We start from the raw sequence: 20,632 nt of genomic DNA, 5'->3' as shown, positions 1-20,632 counted from the left end.
CATTCTTCCAACTGCCCCAGATGTTCCGAAGCTCTTACACGTCGCTCTGCTTTAGGCTGATAGAGGCGTAGCTAACCAGTTCTGACACATAACTTCCTTGAAGGCTGTCTCCCTTTTCCTTCTGAGTCTTCTCGGACCATAGTCGTACCTCGGGGTTTTTAATCTCTTGTATTACAACACCTTTATCCATTAATTCAATTATTTTATGTAATAAACACTTTTTAGGGATCAATGACCTCTTGTTATGATGTAAATGCTAAAAAAATAAACACAAAGGAAAAAAGTTAGTAAAATAAGTATAAATAAATGGTAAGAAAAAAAACATAATGACCAAAAACATGGTAAGGAAAGAAATGTCCTAGGTTCTGGAATGTGGTCTTGGGGTAGGCTCTAATTCTTCAAAGTCTCCCGGTTTAGGTGCTAAAAAATGATACCCGAGTTCTCCTTGCTGGTGCCCTCTTGGGCTTGCCAGACCCTTAGTCCTAAACCCATCACAGGCTTGTGTAGATTAAGTTAAACTCGATAGGACACATTCCCTTATGTCTATGCGGAGAATAAATTCACACGAAGACATAAGGTATATGAATCCTGAAGGCTACTTGCTAGGCATATGCGATGAATAAATTCATACGAATGTGTCGCTTTCACCCCCACTTAAAATGGGTTCGGAGCTCGGGTTTAGAGCCTTAGATGAAAAAATACTTTAAGGGCTGAAGTCATTGAGAAAACGGTTAGTACAACTATTTACTCAAAAAAATATAATCAAAAGTAAGCAATAAGGATCGAAATGTTATCTTAAAACTTAAACTTACCCTTTTCGTTAAAAAGACGACAGAAAATTACCTTAGCCTGACTCACTTGAGAGTCCCCAGCGGAGTCGCCAAGTTATCGCAACCGTCTTTCGGTTGGGCCTCAGAATTGGGCTTCGACTTAGGAAAATGTATTGGAGTCGCCACCGATCATTTATTTTATGAAAAAATGGGTTGACCGGATACCTTATTTCTTACCTGATCTGCGTCTTACCAGTGATATGTCGGATTCGGGAGTCGGTTACGGTCAAGGAAGGATTAGCACCCTCGAACCGCCCTTTCGATATTATGTAATTTCCAGTTGTCTTTGATTAAGAAAATTATAAGTTTAAATTTAAAGTTTAAAAAAATAAGATCCCAGTTACTTACTTCTGATTGGTGAAAATTCCCTTAAGAGTTTAACGGTATTAGACTTATATTGAAATACAAGATCGAATTAGGAGAAAAAGACATGTAAATATGAGAGCAACAACAAAACAGAAAAGAGAACAATAATGTAAGTATAAATAAAACAGAATAAACAAAATGATAACATGAGTGAATAAAAAAAACAGAGAAAACAAAATAAATGATAAAAGGAAGAATAAAATAAACGATATGTATATAAATAAAATATGGTATCTTAAAATAGAAAAGGTAATAAGTATATTATGTATACATGGAAACATTATTCCAAAAAAAACAAATAGATACGTATATACACATAAATAAATATTAAAAAAAACAAAACAAATAAACGAAAACAATAAATAAAAAAAGAAACGTATAAATAAATAGTATATATATATATATATGAGTAAAAATGAAGATAATAATAATAGTAATAATTATATTAATATATATAAAAATAATATATATATAATAATTTGTAAACAAAATAAAAAGTAATAATATAAAAATAAAGTAAAATAAGAAATATGTATATATGTAAAGTAACAATATTAAAAATAATAATAACGATTATAATAAACAAATAAAAAGAAAAATAATAGTAACAGGACTAAATTGAAATAAAACCACGATTGAAGGTCGAATTCAAATTAAAATTGGGTTTAAAAATCGGATTTGGGGGTTATGATAACATACACTTAGAACAGGAGGGACTAAAATGGTGGTTTACCCTATAAATTAGTGATCAGAATATAAGTAGATGCTTAACATTTTAGGACCTATGGATAATTAACCCATGACTTGATGACTTAAATGCAAAACACGCTAAAGGTATGAGGATCTTTTGCGTGATTTTGCCCAAAATTAAAATAAGAAAACCCATCTCTTCCCCAATTTCAATCTGCTCGCAGCCTTACACCCATTCACTCTTCTCCTCCTTTGGCTCATCATCCCGCGACAGTTGGCTCCCCACGAACCGAAGCAGCCTTCATCACCTCAGTTGAGAACTCAAACAACGAAGCCACAATAAGGTAATTCCCAATATTTATTTATTTATTATTTCTTAAGCCTATAACTTACGTGAACTTAAGAACAAAATTTCCATTACACCAAGGATTTAACAAATATATAAAGAAAGTGAACGAAAAAAGAAAGCTGGAATACCTTTGGGTTTGGTTGAAACAATTTCAGTTCCTTCTTGTTTGTATTGCTGTTAAATGTGTTTCGATTGAAAGAAATTTCTCTCTTTTTCTTGCTTCCTCCCCCCTTTACATATTGATTTTACACTTATTTATAGCAAAAATAAAAGCCTATTCCGTGCGGTTTTAGAGTTCTAATGAGATTAAAACTCTTTGCTTTGTCTTTTATCTTCATGTAGTTTTCAAACACCGAGAAAAATGGAGGACGTTGCCACCGAAATCGGGACTCTTCCAGAATCGTGCAGGGTTGACTATGTTGAGGGCTTGCGGCGAACTAGGGTTCTGCACCTTTGGGTGGTTCGGGTCTTGAACCGGGTCGGGCCACGTGTAGTCTGGTTCTGGGCGAAATTTGGTATCTTCAGATATATTATGAGTGCAAACATAGATGATGAAGAAAGACTATGAAGGCTGTTGAAGCTTACAATTCCATTGCTTCAAAAAAATTTCTAACTTAACGTTACAATTAAAGTAAACCAGACAAAAAATAAAAGAGACTAATCTCATAGTTTTCCATGATTTATCTCAGAATTTCAGAAATTTTAACCAAACCCCTACACCCTCTGTTTTGAAAATCGGACCGGACCGGTCGGTTTAACCAAGAACCGTTACTTAGTCCGGTTCAATTTAAATCGGTTGAATTGCTATTAGTGAATCGGCCAGAACCGCTGAACCGTTCGAACCGGATCGGCTGAAAATCAGAAAAAAACCGAAAAAAACCGGGAAAAACCGGGATTTTTGTTTTTTTTAAAATTAAACCAAACAACGTCGTTTGTTAAACGAGCCAATTCGAACTCGAGTATTGCTGAGCTCGACTCGAACTTGAAAACTTTAAAAGTAAGCTCAACTCAACTCAAACTCACAAGCTAAAATTTATCAAGTTCAACTCAAACTCGAAAAATAATATTGAAACTTGAACTCAAAAAAAATTAGAAGCTCGATTGAAGCCTAAAATTCGAGCTTGATTGAAGTGAAAGAATAGTTCACTCAATGCTCATCAAAAGGCTCCATGATTTTGAATGCCAAATTACCTCTATTATTTATAGAAGTTAGTTGTGATGCGCTTCTATGTTTCTTAGCAATGTGAGATTGTTTTGTTATCATATTTTTACTCTTTAGACTTTTTGAATGTTATTCTATGTTTCTTAGCCATGTGGGATTGTTTTTTAAAAAATAAACTAAACAATATCATTTTGTTATGATTTTTTAACCCCAAATTTATTTTTTAATTATAGTTATATAATTATATTTATTATTTAATATGTTTTACCTTAAATATTATGTTGTAGTTAATTTGAATCATTTTATTTCACTTGATTTTATGGTTTTTAACTTATATATGTTATGACTTGCTTTGAATATGACTTGTGATATAAAAAATTATTTTTATTAAATATATTTTATATTTTTATTTAATTTTTTAAATAATTATGACATCGTCTGGTTATTCTGACCGATCAAACCGATTCAACCGGTTAAACCAATAAATCAATAATATAACTAATTCGCTAACCGATCCGGTTCTGAAAACAATGTCTACACCACCTCCAGCGTTCGGCAAAATCGCACTCTTAACTTCACACTGGATAAATCGGCGTTTGTATCGCTCGCTGTGATGTTCTGAGCAAAAATCACTCCTCTTAACTCATTTCCATTGGATCTAAGCCTTGAAACCCATCAATTAATGTCTTCAACTATCAACATAAACAATCCCCACGATCTTGTTCCTGAATCTAAACAAGACCAACCCAATTCCAGTCGGATCCCCGACCGGATTGACCTCCGGGCGAGTCCCAGGAGCCGTCAAGGTTCCCCCAGTCAGTCACCCCGACTCGGCCCCAGTCGGTTCTTGAACGGTGAAAAGAGCGGGGCGTCATTTGTTGTAGGTGAATTGTTGGGAAAATTATGGGGCGATCGAAAGAAGCAATCAAAGAAGGTGAGGAGAAGAGGATCTAAACTATGGTACCAAAAGAAAAGGGTGAAAGGATTCGTAGTGTTGGTTGCTTTGGTGGGTTTGTTTTTCTTGATCGATTGGTTTATGCTCTTGCGGTTACAAGCTCACCGGGTCGGACCCCGTGGCGGATCTTCTAGGAGTTCTGTTTCGATTCAGCCTCAGCCTCAGGTATATCAACTTTCATTTGCTTTGAGAGTTATGTCACATTTACGGTAATGGTGAAGAAAATAATGGATTTTTTTATAAAAAGAAAATAATGGATTTTAGTATGTAATTAGCTGCGTTGTTTCCTTATTAATGTAAGTAATTCCAGTGTAATGAAGTGCATGAACCATTTATCCCCAAGCTGCTAAGTGAAAGAGAGCTTGTATAACGTGGGTTTGGCTTCCCTCCATTACTTTGTTTCCTTTAGTATCTAATACAACTTTAATCACCATTCACAAGTGTGACTTCCATAATTCAAGGATTAGTCGCACACATTTGAATAGTGATGGTTAAAGCATTGGAAAGTATTGGACATGATCTCAACGATTACAATTTCTCTAGACAATTGTCATTACTCTCTGTAGGATATGAATTTATTCACCAAAGCATTACCTTTGTGCTTTTTGCAGGTAAAGGTGAAAAAGCCTAGTAAAGGGAAAAGGCATTACAGTGGTATTTATGGAAGATTGTTGGCTTTGGCCGCTCATGCTTTGGCCGAGGTATTTAAATATAAGCAATGATATCTTTTTCGTTCATTCTCTATGATGGTCTTCCTGTTTTGGTACAATTTCTATTCTCCTGTCTTCCATGTTTTCATTGAAAAAATTGTTATGCCAGGGACAAAATAAACGTGAACCAAAAGACTTATGGCAGGAACCTTCAGTTCCTGCCTCTTCTTGGAGACCCTGTGCTGATCAACGTAACTGGGAACCTGATGGTATCTCTCTTTGACTTCTATATGTTTACATCGCAATGTAAGTTACCAAAGTTTAGACTATCACTCAGTTCTCATGTTACGTATTTATTTATTTGGTAGAGGGTAAGAATGGATACATTATGGTCACTGCAAATGGTGGAATAAACCAGCAGCGTGTAGCTGTAAGTGATTCCAGTTACAGAAATTCTAGCATGTGTTCTGAGCTCATCTTTTTTCATCCTTCCTCTCCTTTTGAGTTTAGCAGATATGGTTTTTGATTGATAAATGTTACCGTCGGTGACAGGTCTGCAATGCTATTGTTGTTGCTCGCTTACTTAATGCAACTCTTGTTGTTCCCAAATTTATGTATAGTAGTGTTTGGAAAGATGTAAGGTGAGGCAGCTTTTTGTTCCTTTCTTTTCTTTTGCTGATAATTTTCATTTTTATTACATTTTTGTGTTTCTTCCCCTTGGAAGATGGATGTTTCATTGCATTAAAGCATTTCTTTTTTATTTTTTTTCAAGTGTACTGTTGTTTGAACACTAAATGAAAGGAATTTACTTTCAGATTACATTCATTGTCCTCCAGATTAAATTTATAAAAATATCTACCGAAATGTCTTCTATTTGGTCTTCATAGAAGAATAACTGCATTGTGTTTATATTTTGTAGTCAATTCAGTGATATCTATCAGGAGGAGCATTTTATTAACTACCTGGCTCCAGATATTCAAATAGTGAAACAACTTCCTGAAGAGCTAAAGTCTCTAGATTTGGAGGCAATTGGTAGCGTTGTGAGTTTCATCCTCAAAATCAAGTTCTGAATGGTTTTTGCTTGCAGCTTTTGTCCTGGGCTGTTTTGTCTTACAGTCATTGTTCATTATTTGATTTTCCAGGTGACAGACGTAGATGTTATGAAGGAATCTAAACCAAGCTTTTATCTGAAAAACATTCTCCCTATCCTACTTCAGAAAAGAGTTGTCCATTTCGTTGGATTTGGGAATCGTTTGGCATTTGACCCAATACCATTTCAGTTGCAGGTAAATTTCTAGTCTTGATATATGAGGCCATGTCATGTTCCTTTTAGTTCTAGCTTTTATCCATTGGTTATGTTATAATGAGTTCTTGTTAATAAAATTTATAGCTGTGCCCTTTTCTTTCTTATGTTTTTCCTAATTTGGGAACTTCATCTAGCGACTTCGATGCAGATGTAATTTTCATGCTCTTAAATTTCTTCCGAAGATACAAGAAACTGCTGCTTTACTCCTTGAAAGATTGCACAAGCATTCAGCTCAGCCAGGACTATTAGATCATTATCTTGTTGGTCCACATGCAGTGTCAGCTATAATTGAGAGGAATGATCGTGCCAAAAAACCATCCAGATATCTGGCTTTGCATTTGAGGTTTGAGATCGACATGGTAGCTCATTCATTATGTGAGTTTGGTGGAGGTGAAGAAGAGAGACAAGAATTGGAAGCATTTCGACAAATCCATTTTCCTGCATTAACAGAGCTAGAGAAGACTGAAAAGTACGGATAAATTTCTATATTTTCCCGTCTCTTGTCAAATTTATACCATTGCGTTCCTTCTGAATTTGAGAAGCATGCAAAATATTGTTTTATATCGAGACCAACTGTTTTACTTGTTTCAGGTTACCTTCCCCTGCTATGCTCAGATCTGAAGGGTTATGTCCTTTAACACCAGAAGAATCAGTACTTATGCTTGCTGCTCTAGGTTTCAACCGTAAGACTCAAATATATGTCGCAGGGGCGCAAATATATGGAGGGACATCAAGATTAGCTGCTTTGACAAGTTTGTATCCTAATCTAGTTACCAAAGAGAATTTGCTTTCACCTACGGAACTTGAACCATTCATGAACTTTTCATCTCAGGTAACAGTGTGGCACCTTCACCTCTTGTTTGATGAAAATTGTAGGATTTGCCTATGTTGCTGGACTCTTCGTTTTTCTTGAAGCATCCATGTCCAACAAATGGATATGGGGATATGACCTCCAAGAATCCTTTAAATACATGTAAAACATAAGAAAAGTCTAACTATACTCGCTCGTGTTTAGTACATGTATATGACACCCACACCCGAGTCCGAGTAACATAGGGTTTTGCTATTTTTGCATTGATGAGTTGTCGGCTCCTCTGGCTGCTGGTCTTTTCCGAAATTTGGGCTTTCATATTTGCTTCGGTATTTAGCTCTTTTCAATATGCACAAGCTGCTAATGCTTGTTTCCAGGTTGTTTTCATGAATTCACTGCATTAACGACCACTGATATAAATTACGGAATAACTAAGATTTCTGATAGAACTTTCCATACAGCATTTTAAGACATGTAAGATTAGGACAAATGGTTTTCTATGCTCTTAACAATGTTGTTTACTTTCATTCTTGTTGCTAGTGCAATGACATTATGGCCTTTCACCTGTAGCTTGCAGCACTGGACTTTATTGCCTGCACAGCAGCTGATGCATTTGCCATGACAGACTCTGGTAGCCAATTGTCATCTCTGGTGTCTGGTTATCGAGTATACTACGGTGGAGGGAAGATGCCTACAATACGCCCAAATAAAAGGAGATTAGCCGATATCTTTGTGAAGAACAATACTATAGAGTGGAAAGTGTTTGAGCAGAGAGTAAGGAAGGCAGTTAGGCAAACTAAGCATGTCCAGAGTAGACCCAAAGGTAGAAGCGTATACCGGTATCCACGGTGTAAAGAGTGTATGTGTCATACTGATTGACACATTTCCGTTTTATAACTTTTAAAGATGTTACAATTAAAACATGTAACATTCTTTGTTGTTTAATATTAGTCTCAAATCAAACTCTTATCAATTATACATTGTTTATTGTTGGGCAAACTTGTCCTTGTTGGATCCTCGTTTTGAGTTGAATGTCGAAGAAGACTTTGGGAATTGTATTTTTTGGTAGATGTTGAAATTCAATTATTGTTTAATAAACATCTTAGGGTCAACCCATGTTTGCAAGAAGAGCATAGCCATGAAATTCTGCTGTATGTCCTTACATTAGAATTAAATATATTGATCTCTCTTCTGCAGAAGATAAATTGAAGCTCATAGCCAGAAGAATGATTCCTTTATCTTTATTCGGCACTAATCCCATTTGCCAAGTTTTCACAATGAAAGAAAAGGACTACATAAGTTGTGCCTCTTCGTAAGGCTGGGTGTATTTCTTGAAACAAATATAGTTTCGGCACAACCTAAAGCCAAAGCAATCTTGGGTCATTCAACATTAGTTTTGCAGATGATTGAATTTTAGTGAGACAGCTTATGGTGAGACAAATGCATAAACCAAGAACATGTGCCACGAAAAGAAAGGCAAGATTCTAAATATTTTGTAGTGCAACTATGGGTTCAACATCAGGGAAACTACAAATGAATCCTCCCGTACAGACTTAATCTCCTTAACCTACCGCAGACACGGATGTCTCCATTCCAGCACGTAAGTTACTAACAGCCACAATTTGGACAAAACACAACTTCTACGCTATACAACTCACACAACAGCAGCCAACAAGCTAAATCAGCATAAGGAATCTCGCCCCTATGAAACAAAAATTTCCCCATCATTAACTTATCTCTTTTGCCGTTTAGCTTCCACCTGGAAAAGTTCATAAAAATGAGAAATCGAAGTACAACCTCAAAACACTAATAGTTATTTTTTTAGCAAAAAATCCAGATAAATGTACTTTTCACTATATCTGGTGACAATTTTATATGGCACTTCACAGAAATAAAAGAACTAGCATTGCAGGGTAATGCACGTTCCCTCACTAAATGAACGTTCTATCCATTTATAATCAATTGTAACACAGATAACCAACATTAACTTTAGGGTTTCCAGTGACTGTAGTGCATATATGCGTGCCATTATTATTTTTTGCGGAGAATGAAAATGTCACTTAATTGCCCTTAAATTCATAAAACAAACTACCTTGCAAGATACCAAAAAACAGGTTCCATAAATTGCATATGGGAGGATTAGAAATATAAAAGGTCTTAAAGAATAAAGTGAAACAACTGGTGAAGCATCATGTGGATTTGGTAAAAAGATCTCTTACCTTTACATCAGATACTGGTGATGGATGAAACCCGTTCTGCGCTCTTTTGACATCCTCCTCAGAACATTCAGAACAAACAAAGTGATCCAGCAGTTTTGCTTCCTCAATTGTCATGCTCACACAAGCAGGGTGATACCTATAGGAATTAGGAACCACAATGAAAACATTACAAATATCTAAAAAATTATCAGGCCATTGGCACCAGGAAATCATAAAAGGAAGCATAGAACACCATACCAGTCCTTGCATCCCTCACATTGCACCATGAGATCATCCGGGTTGTATGGCATCTCACATTTGCAGTACCTTCAAAAACATAAAAAAAAAAAAACCCAGGGGCACCAAATATTTGATACCATATTGCCAAAAAGTAAACTAAAAGCCATATTTCACAAACCAACAGATCACAGTACTCACACGGCAACTCGGTCAGGTGTAAAGGCTCCGGTAGCTGCCTTATACTCGAACCTACAATAGTAATCCTCAGCCCCAACATCCTCCAGCTTAGTGTAGTTCTTGAAAGAATGAACAATGCACTTCCCTTCAATGGTATAGGCACTCTGCACATCATAGTGGTCTGACAGAAACAGCTCCTTTGCTCCATGGAACTGCCTCCTTCCTCCAAGTGACTCCTCCGGACGATAATACCACCGTACTCTAACCTTCACATTGTTCCTGCTATCTGCTTCCATTTTCTCAATTCGTGCCACATATGGAGGCTTACCACTGTCGGAAGGACGCATCAGAACACAATCCCCAACTGCAAAAGAAAAAAAAAATCAAATTTCAACTATCAGCCATCACAAACTACAATTTCTTAACATCTATTTTACTCCCGTAAAAAACACCAATATGTATATACATTGGTGTTGATATGATAGATGCATATTCAACCCCTTCTGCAAACAAAATCACATGTTTCAACACGAACGTATACGCATCCATTAGCAAAAAGTAACCCGACTACAAAACAACCAAGGATTCACTTCTTAATCGTCATAACTAAATGCTACATGAAATGTTTGGAAATTTTAAAATCAATAAACACGAAATGTCGAGATCCGAAAATTCCCCCCACCAAAGCCGCATTTTTTTACTGCATACACGTATTCGTAGGCGTATATATCTACATGAACACGGTACCTCTGACAACTTTGTTGGTGCCTCTGATGGTGTAAGAGTCGAGGTCCTTCTTGCCTTGTTTGGCCTTGGTAGCAGAAACCCCTGGTCTTGTTTTTGCCATGGAAGCTAGGGTTTTGAGGTGGAAAGTTCAAATCTTTTTCTTTGAAAGGGAAAATGGAAAGCTTTCGAACAAATAAGGGGAGAATTGAAGAAAGATGGACAAAACCCTAAGATTTCCCAGTGGAAGAGGAAGAGTGGAGACAACTCATTCAAGAAGAAAGTACTATGGTGGTGGAGACAATACAGTCAAGTGCTGGAGTAACAACCATTTTATTTTATTTTATTTTAATTCTACTTATATAAATAATATCAGTATTGCGGGGGGAAATTGTTCAAAGGAGACATGTACGTTTTTTTAAATACATAATATAAGCGTATATATATTTAGTTTCCCAATTACAGTCATACAGATTTACACTGTTATAAATTTCTCAACAGAATGAAAAATAGTTGGAAAATTAAAAAAATGTTATTATTCAAGTCTTTTTTATATAATATCTCAGGTTTAATGAATTATTTATTTTCTATACTATATTTGTTTTATCAAGTTTTTTTTTTAATTTTTAATCGCACATGTTGTGTTTAATTAAATAAAAAATCTTAATCTAATGATAATTTAAAAAATATTTGTTTTATCAGCTTCATAACCGTTACCTACCAATGGGTCTGATTATTGGAAACACGTGTAGACCTTAGTGGTTTGATTTTGCAGTAAAAAGAAACTACAACTAATTTCGAATATATCACATGACTTTTAATGTATCATTATCTAACATACCGTTAAATAATAATCTAAATGCATTTTTAATACCAGCATCATCAAGGTTTTGTAATGATATTCTAAGAATTAAATTATAACGAATGGTCAGGCATGCTTAAGCCAGTGAAAATTTATTACTGCTAAATGGGAATATAGGAGAAGAGAATAACACTCTTGTTCTCTCTCGCCAGATTTGAACAACAAAACTCAAAGCTGAATATGTTTCTACAAACGAGCTTATACCTCCAGCCATCCATTAGGCAACACACTAATCATTTGGGGTTTCTCTTCTTTTTCTCTCAGCTGCTTCGAGTAAAAATAAAGGCTTCCTATTCCGGGAGAAAACTAAAAAACCAATAGCCGCAATTCTAGTTCAACGAGTTGATTGGAGTGTGTGCATTCGCTCAACAATCCTGTTAACAGCATCACGGGACATCACTAATGTGTCATGCTGCAAGATGCTGTAGACATTCAAGCCCTGCAAAAACACACACAACAGTGTCAGCATCAAAGGGGGGGGGAATATCATACTAGCCAACTTCGGCAATTGCGTATTTAAGCAATCCAAGAGCATGATGCATATGTTCATACCACTAGGCATAGCATTCAAATAGTTCTAAATCCAAATCTATCATAATGACAGCGATAACGAAAAGTTATTAATACAGTGTTACCATGTAATAATGACAAAGGCAAGCCAGTAGTTCAACTATGTTTTGCTAATAATTGGAGACACTGGAATATTACAGTTAACACCGACTTACAATTGATGGCAGTACATTGACATAGTGTAGATTTTGTGTAGCTAGCTTCAACTTCTCATTTATGGGGCCTCCATCCACCAGCAGAAGTTTCTTGGCAATCTCCATTTGGTTTACATAGTTCACAATGTTTTTGGTTTTGTGTGTAGGGACCTCCAAATCCTCAAAGACAAAAGGCTGTTCAATTGTGCAGTACTCATCAGCTAGGATTCAAAACTCAATTAGCGCTGAAAAATATTGTTCTGAGTTTAATAGTAAATCCACATTATGAAATGCAAAATAGTATGAAGAATACACATGCCAAATAATATTGACTTACCTTTCCTTCACCCCGAGACTCGAACCTTCTTATTCAATTTAAAAGCACGACTTCTTGGCTTAGGGCCTGCATAGTAGCACCACGTCGAAACTGTTATCAATCCATAAAATCAATTAAAAGGCTTAGAAAAATAGTTTTTTTCAACGAGAAAAATAATATTGACTATTCGAGTTATATATTACAACTCGATTTGAATTTGAAGTTTTTTCAAGTCGAGTATAGTTTATGAAATTACAACTCGAAATCAACTCGAGTTGAGTTTTTTTAAATCAAGTCGAGTAAAAAAAATCGAATTTTCGAGTCAAGTCGAGTTTTGCTCACCCTTACTACTAATTCTTTAAAATACAAAAATGTATGCCATGGTGAGATGAGAATTTAGGATAAATTATGTATAAATTAGAAAGGCTTAAATATGTAGCGCGTCTATTTTAATACAATTAAAAGAAAAAAATAAGAATAAATTTAATTTTTAAGAATGATTTGAGATTTTTAGTACAAACCAAACGATCTCGGTGGTAAAGGAATTGTTGTTATTCCTTGAGGTTTTGGGTTCGAGTATCAGGAATGTCGGGAGTGTAAGCTTTTAATATCAAATAGTTGAGAGTTATCTTTGAATAGATATTGTATTAAATTTACTTCAATTAATAAAAAAGGTGCATAGCGAAGAAAACAAAAAAAAATAGTTAAACCTATAGATACAATTGATGATTTATGAGTATTATTTCTCGATAATCAATCTTGTTTTTAGAATTCCTGTCCTTAAGAGTTTAAATGAAATGTATGAAATAATCTCACTCGATTGAGTTAGATAGATTTAAAATTATTTTGATCTTCTTAAAAGGTTTTATTGTAACCAAAGGCTAATTTTTTTGCCAATTGAACTCCAAGTCCACTGTCTAATGCTCCGCTTATGAGTTAAACTTATACTATAAAACATAGATTTTAATCTGGTGTGGCTGACTTGAATTGGCTTTACATGTACTGGGGGGAACGAGATTCTATCTCAAAATTTATAATTTATAATTTAAAATTCAAGAGCCCAGTACAACGGTTTTAACTAGATAATTTATGTACTTACAGTTTATGAATTAGACTTGTAATTTGAACCATAATATATGGCATTTATTGTTGTATAAAATACACATCTATATTCTACTACCCCTCCATCATTGGATGTTAAAGAAAAAACCTGTTGATGAAGTTCTCCAGCCTCGGCCGACCTTTTCCTTTGTTATTAATGGAACTTTGTGTGGAAATGATGAGCTTAAGAACGAAGTGCTTATGGTGACAACTTCAGCACCTCTATATATTATTTAGAACAAATTACTATATTAATCATTCAACTACAAATTATATCAATATGATCATCGCCTGTTATATTATCTAGAAAGAGAGGAAAGAGAATTTTATTTCTAATAAGTATTGAACCCACAATATAAGGAAAAAGGGAGGTGTGAGAGCTTTTAACACATGCTCTTGAAATTGCTGACGAGACTAACTTTATTAAATTTTCAGAAATAATATATATATATATATATATATATATATAAATATAACTAAATATGTTACTACATCCATTTAGGGGGGGAACAATGGCAACTTGATTTATAATTCAAAGAACAGTAGCCACATATAAATATGATTTTGTAACATTTATGACCAAATTTGCTAGATTTTTAACTAGTGATCAGAATAGAACTAATCCTATAGTTGGATGACTAATAAGGGAATTTACCCTATTATTTATAAGTTATCCTGTAACTTACCGCTTAGAAAAGTGATGATTATTAGATATAAACAATGAGGAGAGAGAGAGAGAGAGAGAGAGAGAGAGTTCAAACAATTCAATCCCATTCATTCGCAAACAACCATAAAAAACGAGTTTCCAGTGCACTGTAGTAGTTCATGATCACAAGCTAATGGAACTTTTCCCACTTGGTACAATAAGCAGTTGTAGAGATTAGATAGACAGTTTCGGAGCAACCAGTTCTAGAGCTTCTGGATTACCACGGAATTGGCAAGGCCTGCCTGCTCTATGGTTTGGGATGGATCAGTAAGAAGTTTAGGAGGGAAACCCATCATCTGCAGTTGATAGTTTGTTGTGCTCCCAGGTCTAGATGCATTGATGAAGGAACGGACGTCTTCAATCGTATGCTGGAGATTGAAGCGGGTTATCATGCGAGTCCCATCACCCAACCTGAGCTGAATAGAGGTTGATGGTAAACTTTCGTCCACAACTAAGCCAGAAGAAGGGCTTGGAGCTGAGTTGAAAGGATTGGAACTGAGAGTTGGCTCAGGAGATGCCGAACTACTGCTGCTACCAAGAGTTCTTCCAACACCCTGAAACGCTACTTGGCGTTTCTTCTCTGGTTCCTGCAAGGATAAAAATAGGAGTTATAGATGGGCTTCAACCTTTTGGGCTAAGGTAATGTCGACAAGAGCGAGAGACCCACGGGGAATTTCTCCTCCCTCTTTATCAGATTGACATGAACAGAAGACCTTCTATCAGCAGGCTCAAGCTCTTTAGGACACTCGGACTTTCTGATGCTCTGCATTGGCATGCAACCAAGAAGTGAATAAACAAGAAACAGCATTCCGAGACATATAAATTAATTCACTTACAAAAGAATTGAAAACATATAGAATGGAACGCCTGTTTGCAAGGTACACAAAATGGAAAAGAAAAGAATATGGAAGTCCAAACTCAGTAACTATGAAATCATCCCCTTCAGTAGCATCTGTCACTTTATTTATCTTTTTTAACTCTTACTTAGAAAAGAGGTGTTCAATCATACGTGTCATTACCTCTAAAAACAGTGCATTTTCAGGATCATCCAACCTTCTAAGAGGGCCATCATCTACAGTGAAACCATTGGACCAGAAAACTATGTTGTGAATAACAGAATCGGGTTGCTGAGGTGCAGAAGGCACACTTTCTCCTGAGAGTAATCTACCGGTTCCAGTAAAACTTGTTGAGCTTGATGAAGGATGAGGATGCTCGAGAGGACCTTCCACAGCTCCAAGTTGCCTAGCTTGATTGAAAATCTCATCTACATCATTTTTCTTAGAAGGATCTTGAACAAGCATGCCACTGCAAAAAGCAGAGTTGTTGGTCACCTTTAGCATGTCATCATAATAAACTGAATTGCAGGGTTGGATGAATTCTCTTAGAAAAATTGGCATAAAAAATGAAAACGGCTTCATCAATGTTAAAAAGAATGATGGTTTTGTGTTGATTAATAAAGTTGCTCCTGGACCGCACGCCAGACTCTCAGGTCAAAACCTAGCAGCTTGTAACTAAACAGAAACTACATCCAAAAATACTATAGAATAAGGCTTTCGAATTCTATCAAATGAGAAAATAATTATACATCACCTAATGTGAAGCAAGCAAGAAGGTTAAAATTTGCTAGCAGTAAGTTCTCATCACATGAGAAAGGAATACACATAGTATGCTTCTATGCGCCATTAGACAAGAAACAAGATAGCATGTTTTTGTTTGAACAGAACAAGAATTATACTGAAAACACTAAAATATCTAAAAACAAAACATATATGAATGCCTGTCCCAGAAATGATTCAACTTGCACTACATGCAAGTGAGATCAAAACTAACATCATCAAAGAGAGGACATTTCCTGGTTAGTAAGATCCCTTGAAATTCAAAATGCTTATATCCCCCAGCTGACACTAAAGCAAATCTGTCAACCTTAAATGATAAATTCAACATGATCTGCTATTTTGAGAAATGGCAGTTTTAGTTTACCATACCATCAAACCGAGAAAGGCTTACCAAGAACATAACTCAATTTCAATGTGAACAACAGTGTCAATACTTTGCAAGAATAGCTTTCAAATCCCAAGCAAATCTTAAAGTCTACTAACAAAATTTGCCCAAAGTACCAGGCGAAAACAAAATCCACTCTAGCAAATCCCCCCAGTAAGTTCTTAGTCATGTTTTCATCCTATATTAAGTTCTATTCATAAATTTTTTTTGTCACACTTCAAGCGCCATAGAAATCAACCAAGTTTGAAACATTAGCAACTCATCAACAAATCATACCTCAACCTTTAAATTTCCTCAACAATCAAGCAAAGGATCGGATGATTCTCGATAACAATAAATAAGGCGTCAATTAAATAAAAGAAAAAATTGAAATAATAAGAGCGAGAGAGAACCTTTTCTCGCCACCGGTGTAGTACTCCTGCGGATTATCGGAATCGCTGTCGGAATCGTGTCCAGATGGGCGGTTAAGATCCGAGAGCGTGCGTATACCACCGGCGCGGCTGCTCGACGGCTTAGCTGGTTTCTTGTCACGGGAGGCCATTGATTCGTCCGAACGAGAATAAAGTTCGTAGAGAGAGATAGAGAATAGGAAATTCTATTTTTCTGGAGCTCCCTGGGCTATATAGCTTGGCTTGGCTAGACTTTGGGGAGTGAACATACATAGGCTTTGATTTCTTGTTGGCTACACCATGTGCCCTTGAGCCGAAAATTATATGATTGTCGGCGGCTGGATTCTATTTTCCATCATCGAATTAAAGCCCAAGGTAGCTGACTCGGTCCATATCCCCTGGGGCCAGCTTTAGTTTCTGAAAATTTCGGACTGTAAGCGTGTTTGGCCCAAATCATTGTCTAGGGATGGGGACCTTATCACCTCATAATCGACATTTGGGTCGAAAAGCAGACCTGGATGTCCTTCAGTGCGCTTACAATTTGTCATACAACTGGTAATTCTTGATGAAACTGGCCCTTGCTTGATTCGGTCATATATATTATTGATTGAAAGCCACATTTTTATTTCAGCTCCAACCAAGTTTTTTTCAATGCGATCATGACAGGATGGTGCCTTTCATTAAGAACGAATGCCTTTATTTTCTTTTGAAACGACGTTGTGCTGGGGCTTTGCCCTTGTACGGTTTCCACAAGAATGAATGCACAAAAATCTTCTGTTTTCTATGGCTTTCATAACCCAGAAACTAGCAACAAGTAGTAAACATAATCAACCAAACTGCAAAGCTATTGGTTGATGTCTTAACACAATTATGATTCGAAGCCATTGATTTATTTTACTTGTCTAGCATCATATACGGTAGGAATACCAAATCCCTGTATACATCCATTCATTTTCATTTATAATTATTTAACCCATCTAATCTAATTAATTAGTTAACAATCTCTTTAACTTATAATAATTAAGTATTAAAACACTAAATACTAAAAGGTTAAGTGTTGAATATTAAAAAATTATGTCCTAAAATGGTGAATATTGAATATAAATTACAAATCCATTTGGTATTTTGCTTAGAAGAAATATTAGATATAATTAAATTATTTTATAAACATAAATGTTAAAAATATTCCCAATCAAATAATACACAAACCATTATTTTCTTAATATTTTTATTTAATAACTTTAATTGTAGATTTTCAAATAAATTTGTGCATTCAAAATAGCGCTCGTAATTTACAAACGGGAAAAAGATGTGCAGTAGCGTTTAGCGAATGTCAAGACTGAAAAAACGGATCTATGTTTACACAATATTGAAGGAAGAATAACAAAAGGATAAACAAGAAAATTTATATATTTATAAAAATTAGAATCCAATTAACAGCAAAAATAAATAAATAAAAAAGAGGGTTAATAAACCTTTTTAGTAAAGAGATTACGCAAATTAAAAAAGTTATTACCACTTCTAAGGTTAGATCCGCTGCTTCTACCATTAACATCGCTGCCGCCAACTGCGGCACTATTATCGTCGATTCTACAATTCAAATGACGCTTATACCCGATGCACATTGGCACGTTCACATTGGCACAATTATTGATGCTACCGTTACCGGTTTTATAGCGACGAGCTTCAGTTACTTCCTTTTTACCGCTACCCTTGTCAGCGGTCCGGGCCAAGGCATTGAAACTCTTAACATCGGAACCACTACGACGAACCTGCCAAACCGGGCTGCTTCTCCCCAAGTGAACCCCTGCCCTACTGGGACTGCTCGGCCATTTTCTCGACTTCGATTCACCGGCTGAGTTGCTACGGGTACATGGAGCGCTACTCACTTTACGGGCACCCGCCGTCGAGGCGGTCATTCTGGGTCGGGACGCGCTGGTACCTGCGGATCTACTCCTTGAAAAAGGCCAGATATTTATGTTCAACTCAGCTTGACTCTCTCCGCTTTGACTCTGACTCTTCTTTTCTTTGAATTCTTTCTTCTTATCTTTCTCCTTATCCTTGTCTTGTTGATTTTTGGCACCGCTCTTTCCTTTTTCTTTCTTGAAAATATCCCTCCACCGTTTCGAAGCTGATAAGGCAGGAGTCGGGTAGGATGTTACAAGAGGGCTAGGCTCAGGCTCTGACTCTGTGTCGGGTACCGAAGGTTCTGATGCGGGTGGGTTCTGCTCGGTTTGTGGGCTCTTTTCAGGTTGTTTGTTGTTTAGGAGATGGAGAGGACGGAGAACGCCATTTACGAAGAGTTCATCTGCGGAGATGAGATAAGGTTGAGGAATAGACGGATTTCGAACCATCCAGAACTCGAATTCGGGTGAACTTGCACTGCTTCTTCCACTGCTGCACGGTGATAGAATTTTGGATTCTTTGTTTTCATTTGTTTGGCTCTCCATTTTCCTTTGGTAGAAGAAAAACAAAGCTTTAGAGGAAAAAATAATTTATTATGGTTTTCTTTACAAGGAACGGTAAGCGTTTTGTGTTTTTAGTGAATGAACCCAGAAAAGAACAGAAAACAAATTATAAAGAAAACATAAGAATTTTTAGTTTTTGTTTCAGCTTTTTGTGGCTTTTCTGTGAAAAACGATAAAGTTATGGGACTCTTAGGAACGATGAAATTTGAGCCCATTTATGGGATGCATCAAAAGAGAGTAAAGAGCATGGGACTTGTTCTAATTACGAAACAAAATGCAGATTAGATTATCCAGCTTTAATAAGCAGAGTACCAATAAAATCTCGATAATTATAAATGGGTAAACTATACCAACCGCCACCCAACTATAGCTCTTTTATATTTTGGTCATTTTTTTTAATTCTTATCAATCAGACCACCCAACTATTTTAATGCATTCAACCATGCCACTAACAGTTAACGGAAGTATTGAATTGATCGTTAATAAAATTTTTATAATTACACATTTAATCCTTATTACTTACACATTCTATGAAATTAGTCATAATTTAAAATTCATAAAATAAATTTAATTCTCTAATTATATGTGAAGACACCAAATTTTGTCCCATGGATTAGCATTATTTTACGTTGCATAACATACATTTTTTCCTTTGTGCATGACATATATATGTTAATGTGATATTATTTATAGTATACATGATGTTGATATTATTTATATACAATGTATATGTATTATATTATAAATACATGATATGTTACATACTATAATTAAATAATACATATTACATGGAGCACACGTACTAATTCATGTTCTGTTTTTACAGGATTAGGACCGTTACACGTGGCCCAACAAGGCACAACCCAGCATCTAAGAACCCAAGCAGGTTAGGGTTTCTGAAACCCTAACCCTCATCACTCATACGCCGCCGCATACTCTTGACAAATCCAAGCCTCGCACGGCTATTGGAGAGCCCTTGTTTCGATGGCAACGTGCTCCGATTTTCTCGGCGTGTGGATTTCGTGGAGATAACAAACAAACAAAAAACAAGCATTATTCTTTTACTAGGATTTAACTCATAGAAATAGGTTTATTTCACATTATAAATAAGGGTAATCCACACTTGTAACTGATACGAATACACACACAAATACACGCAAGACATAGAGAGAGATTACGAGAGCACACACAAATATTGCGAGATTACTAACGAATAGAGAAGCAATCAAAAGCCATTGTATTTTTTTCGAGAAGCAGAGAAATAAAGGTAGTTCGTTTTACCTTCGTTGTGTTATTTCTGGCCTTGCATGTGTTGATTTTGCTCTTTGTTCTTTTTTTTATTCGAAACGTACGGCCGAGGATCAGAGGGAGGCCCCTTATTATTTTTTTCCCGAAACTTCTTCTCCATATCTACGCGACCTTAAGGCGTTTTTGAAAAAAACAAGTTGATTTTTTTAAAGATGAGATGAAGGGTTTTCGAAAAACAAAAAAAAAATCAAATTTTGTCGTCGATGAACGGCGGCCGGTGAGGCGGCTTGGGGCGGCGTATGGCTGTTTTCTGGAATTTAGGGTGGCCGTGTTCTTCAAATGAAGAACACGGTTGAACAGAAGTGAACATTTTGAGAGAA

The 20,632-nt window shown here is 35.9% G+C and overlaps 4 protein-coding genes and 1 long non-coding RNA gene across 5 annotated transcripts; 1 reads left to right on the top strand and 4 right to left on the bottom strand.

The window, feature by feature from the left end:
• Nucleotides 1-1,910: 1,910 nt before the first annotated feature.
• On the bottom strand, nt 1,911-2,456 carry LOC120131691. The gene is made up of 2 exons (XR_005516943.1): nt 2,364-2,456; nt 1,911-2,185 (listed from the first exon to the last, which is right to left on the bottom strand). It is a non-coding gene; the product is annotated as an uncharacterized LOC120131691 (long non-coding RNA).
• A 1,487-nt stretch (nt 2,457-3,943) lies between these two features.
• On the top strand, nt 3,944-8,128 carry LOC120131353 (O-fucosyltransferase 2-like). The gene is made up of 10 exons (XM_039148359.1): nt 3,944-4,517; nt 4,964-5,053; nt 5,172-5,271; nt 5,371-5,432; nt 5,555-5,643; nt 5,922-6,042; nt 6,145-6,288; nt 6,443-6,777; nt 6,900-7,140; nt 7,690-8,128. Exons 1-10 carry the CDS (start codon nt 4,080-4,082, stop codon nt 7,996-7,998), a joined length of 1,929 nt encoding a protein of 642 aa, XP_039004290.1. The 5' UTR covers nt 3,944-4,079; the 3' UTR covers nt 7,999-8,128.
• Nucleotides 8,129-8,579: 451 nt separating this feature from the next.
• Nucleotides 8,580-10,765, bottom strand: LOC120131302 (chromatin remodeling protein EBS-like). Its single transcript, XM_039148309.1, has 5 exons — nt 10,482-10,765; nt 9,756-10,098; nt 9,576-9,644; nt 9,339-9,474; nt 8,580-8,878 (listed from the first exon to the last, which is right to left on the bottom strand). Exons 1-5 carry the CDS (start codon nt 10,579-10,581, stop codon nt 8,852-8,854), a joined length of 675 nt encoding a protein of 224 aa, XP_039004240.1. The 5' UTR covers nt 10,582-10,765; the 3' UTR covers nt 8,580-8,851.
• A 3,424-nt stretch (nt 10,766-14,189) lies between these two features.
• LOC120131301 (plant UBX domain-containing protein 4-like) lies at nt 14,190-16,751 on the bottom strand. The gene is made up of 4 exons (XM_039148308.1): nt 16,540-16,751; nt 15,166-15,451; nt 14,814-14,909; nt 14,190-14,733 (listed from the first exon to the last, which is right to left on the bottom strand). Exons 1-4 carry the CDS (start codon nt 16,686-16,688, stop codon nt 14,350-14,352), a joined length of 915 nt encoding a protein of 304 aa, XP_039004239.1. The 5' UTR covers nt 16,689-16,751; the 3' UTR covers nt 14,190-14,349.
• Nucleotides 16,752-18,002: 1,251 nt separating this feature from the next.
• On the bottom strand, nt 18,003-18,986 carry LOC120131774. Its single transcript, XM_039148691.1, has one exon. The coding sequence runs from the start codon at nt 18,984-18,986 to the stop codon at nt 18,003-18,005; it is 984 nt and encodes a 327-aa protein (XP_039004622.1).
• Nucleotides 18,987-20,632: the final 1,646 nt, after the last annotated feature.

Source organism: Hibiscus syriacus, unplaced genomic scaffold (genome assembly GCF_006381635.1).
Source record: "Hibiscus syriacus cultivar Baekdansim isolate YM2019G1 unplaced genomic scaffold, ASM638163v2 tig00110556_pilon, whole genome shotgun sequence".
Lineage (NCBI taxonomy): Eukaryota > Viridiplantae > Streptophyta > Magnoliopsida > Malvales > Malvaceae > Hibiscus > Hibiscus syriacus.
This window is presented reverse-complemented; position numbering and strand designations above follow the sequence as displayed.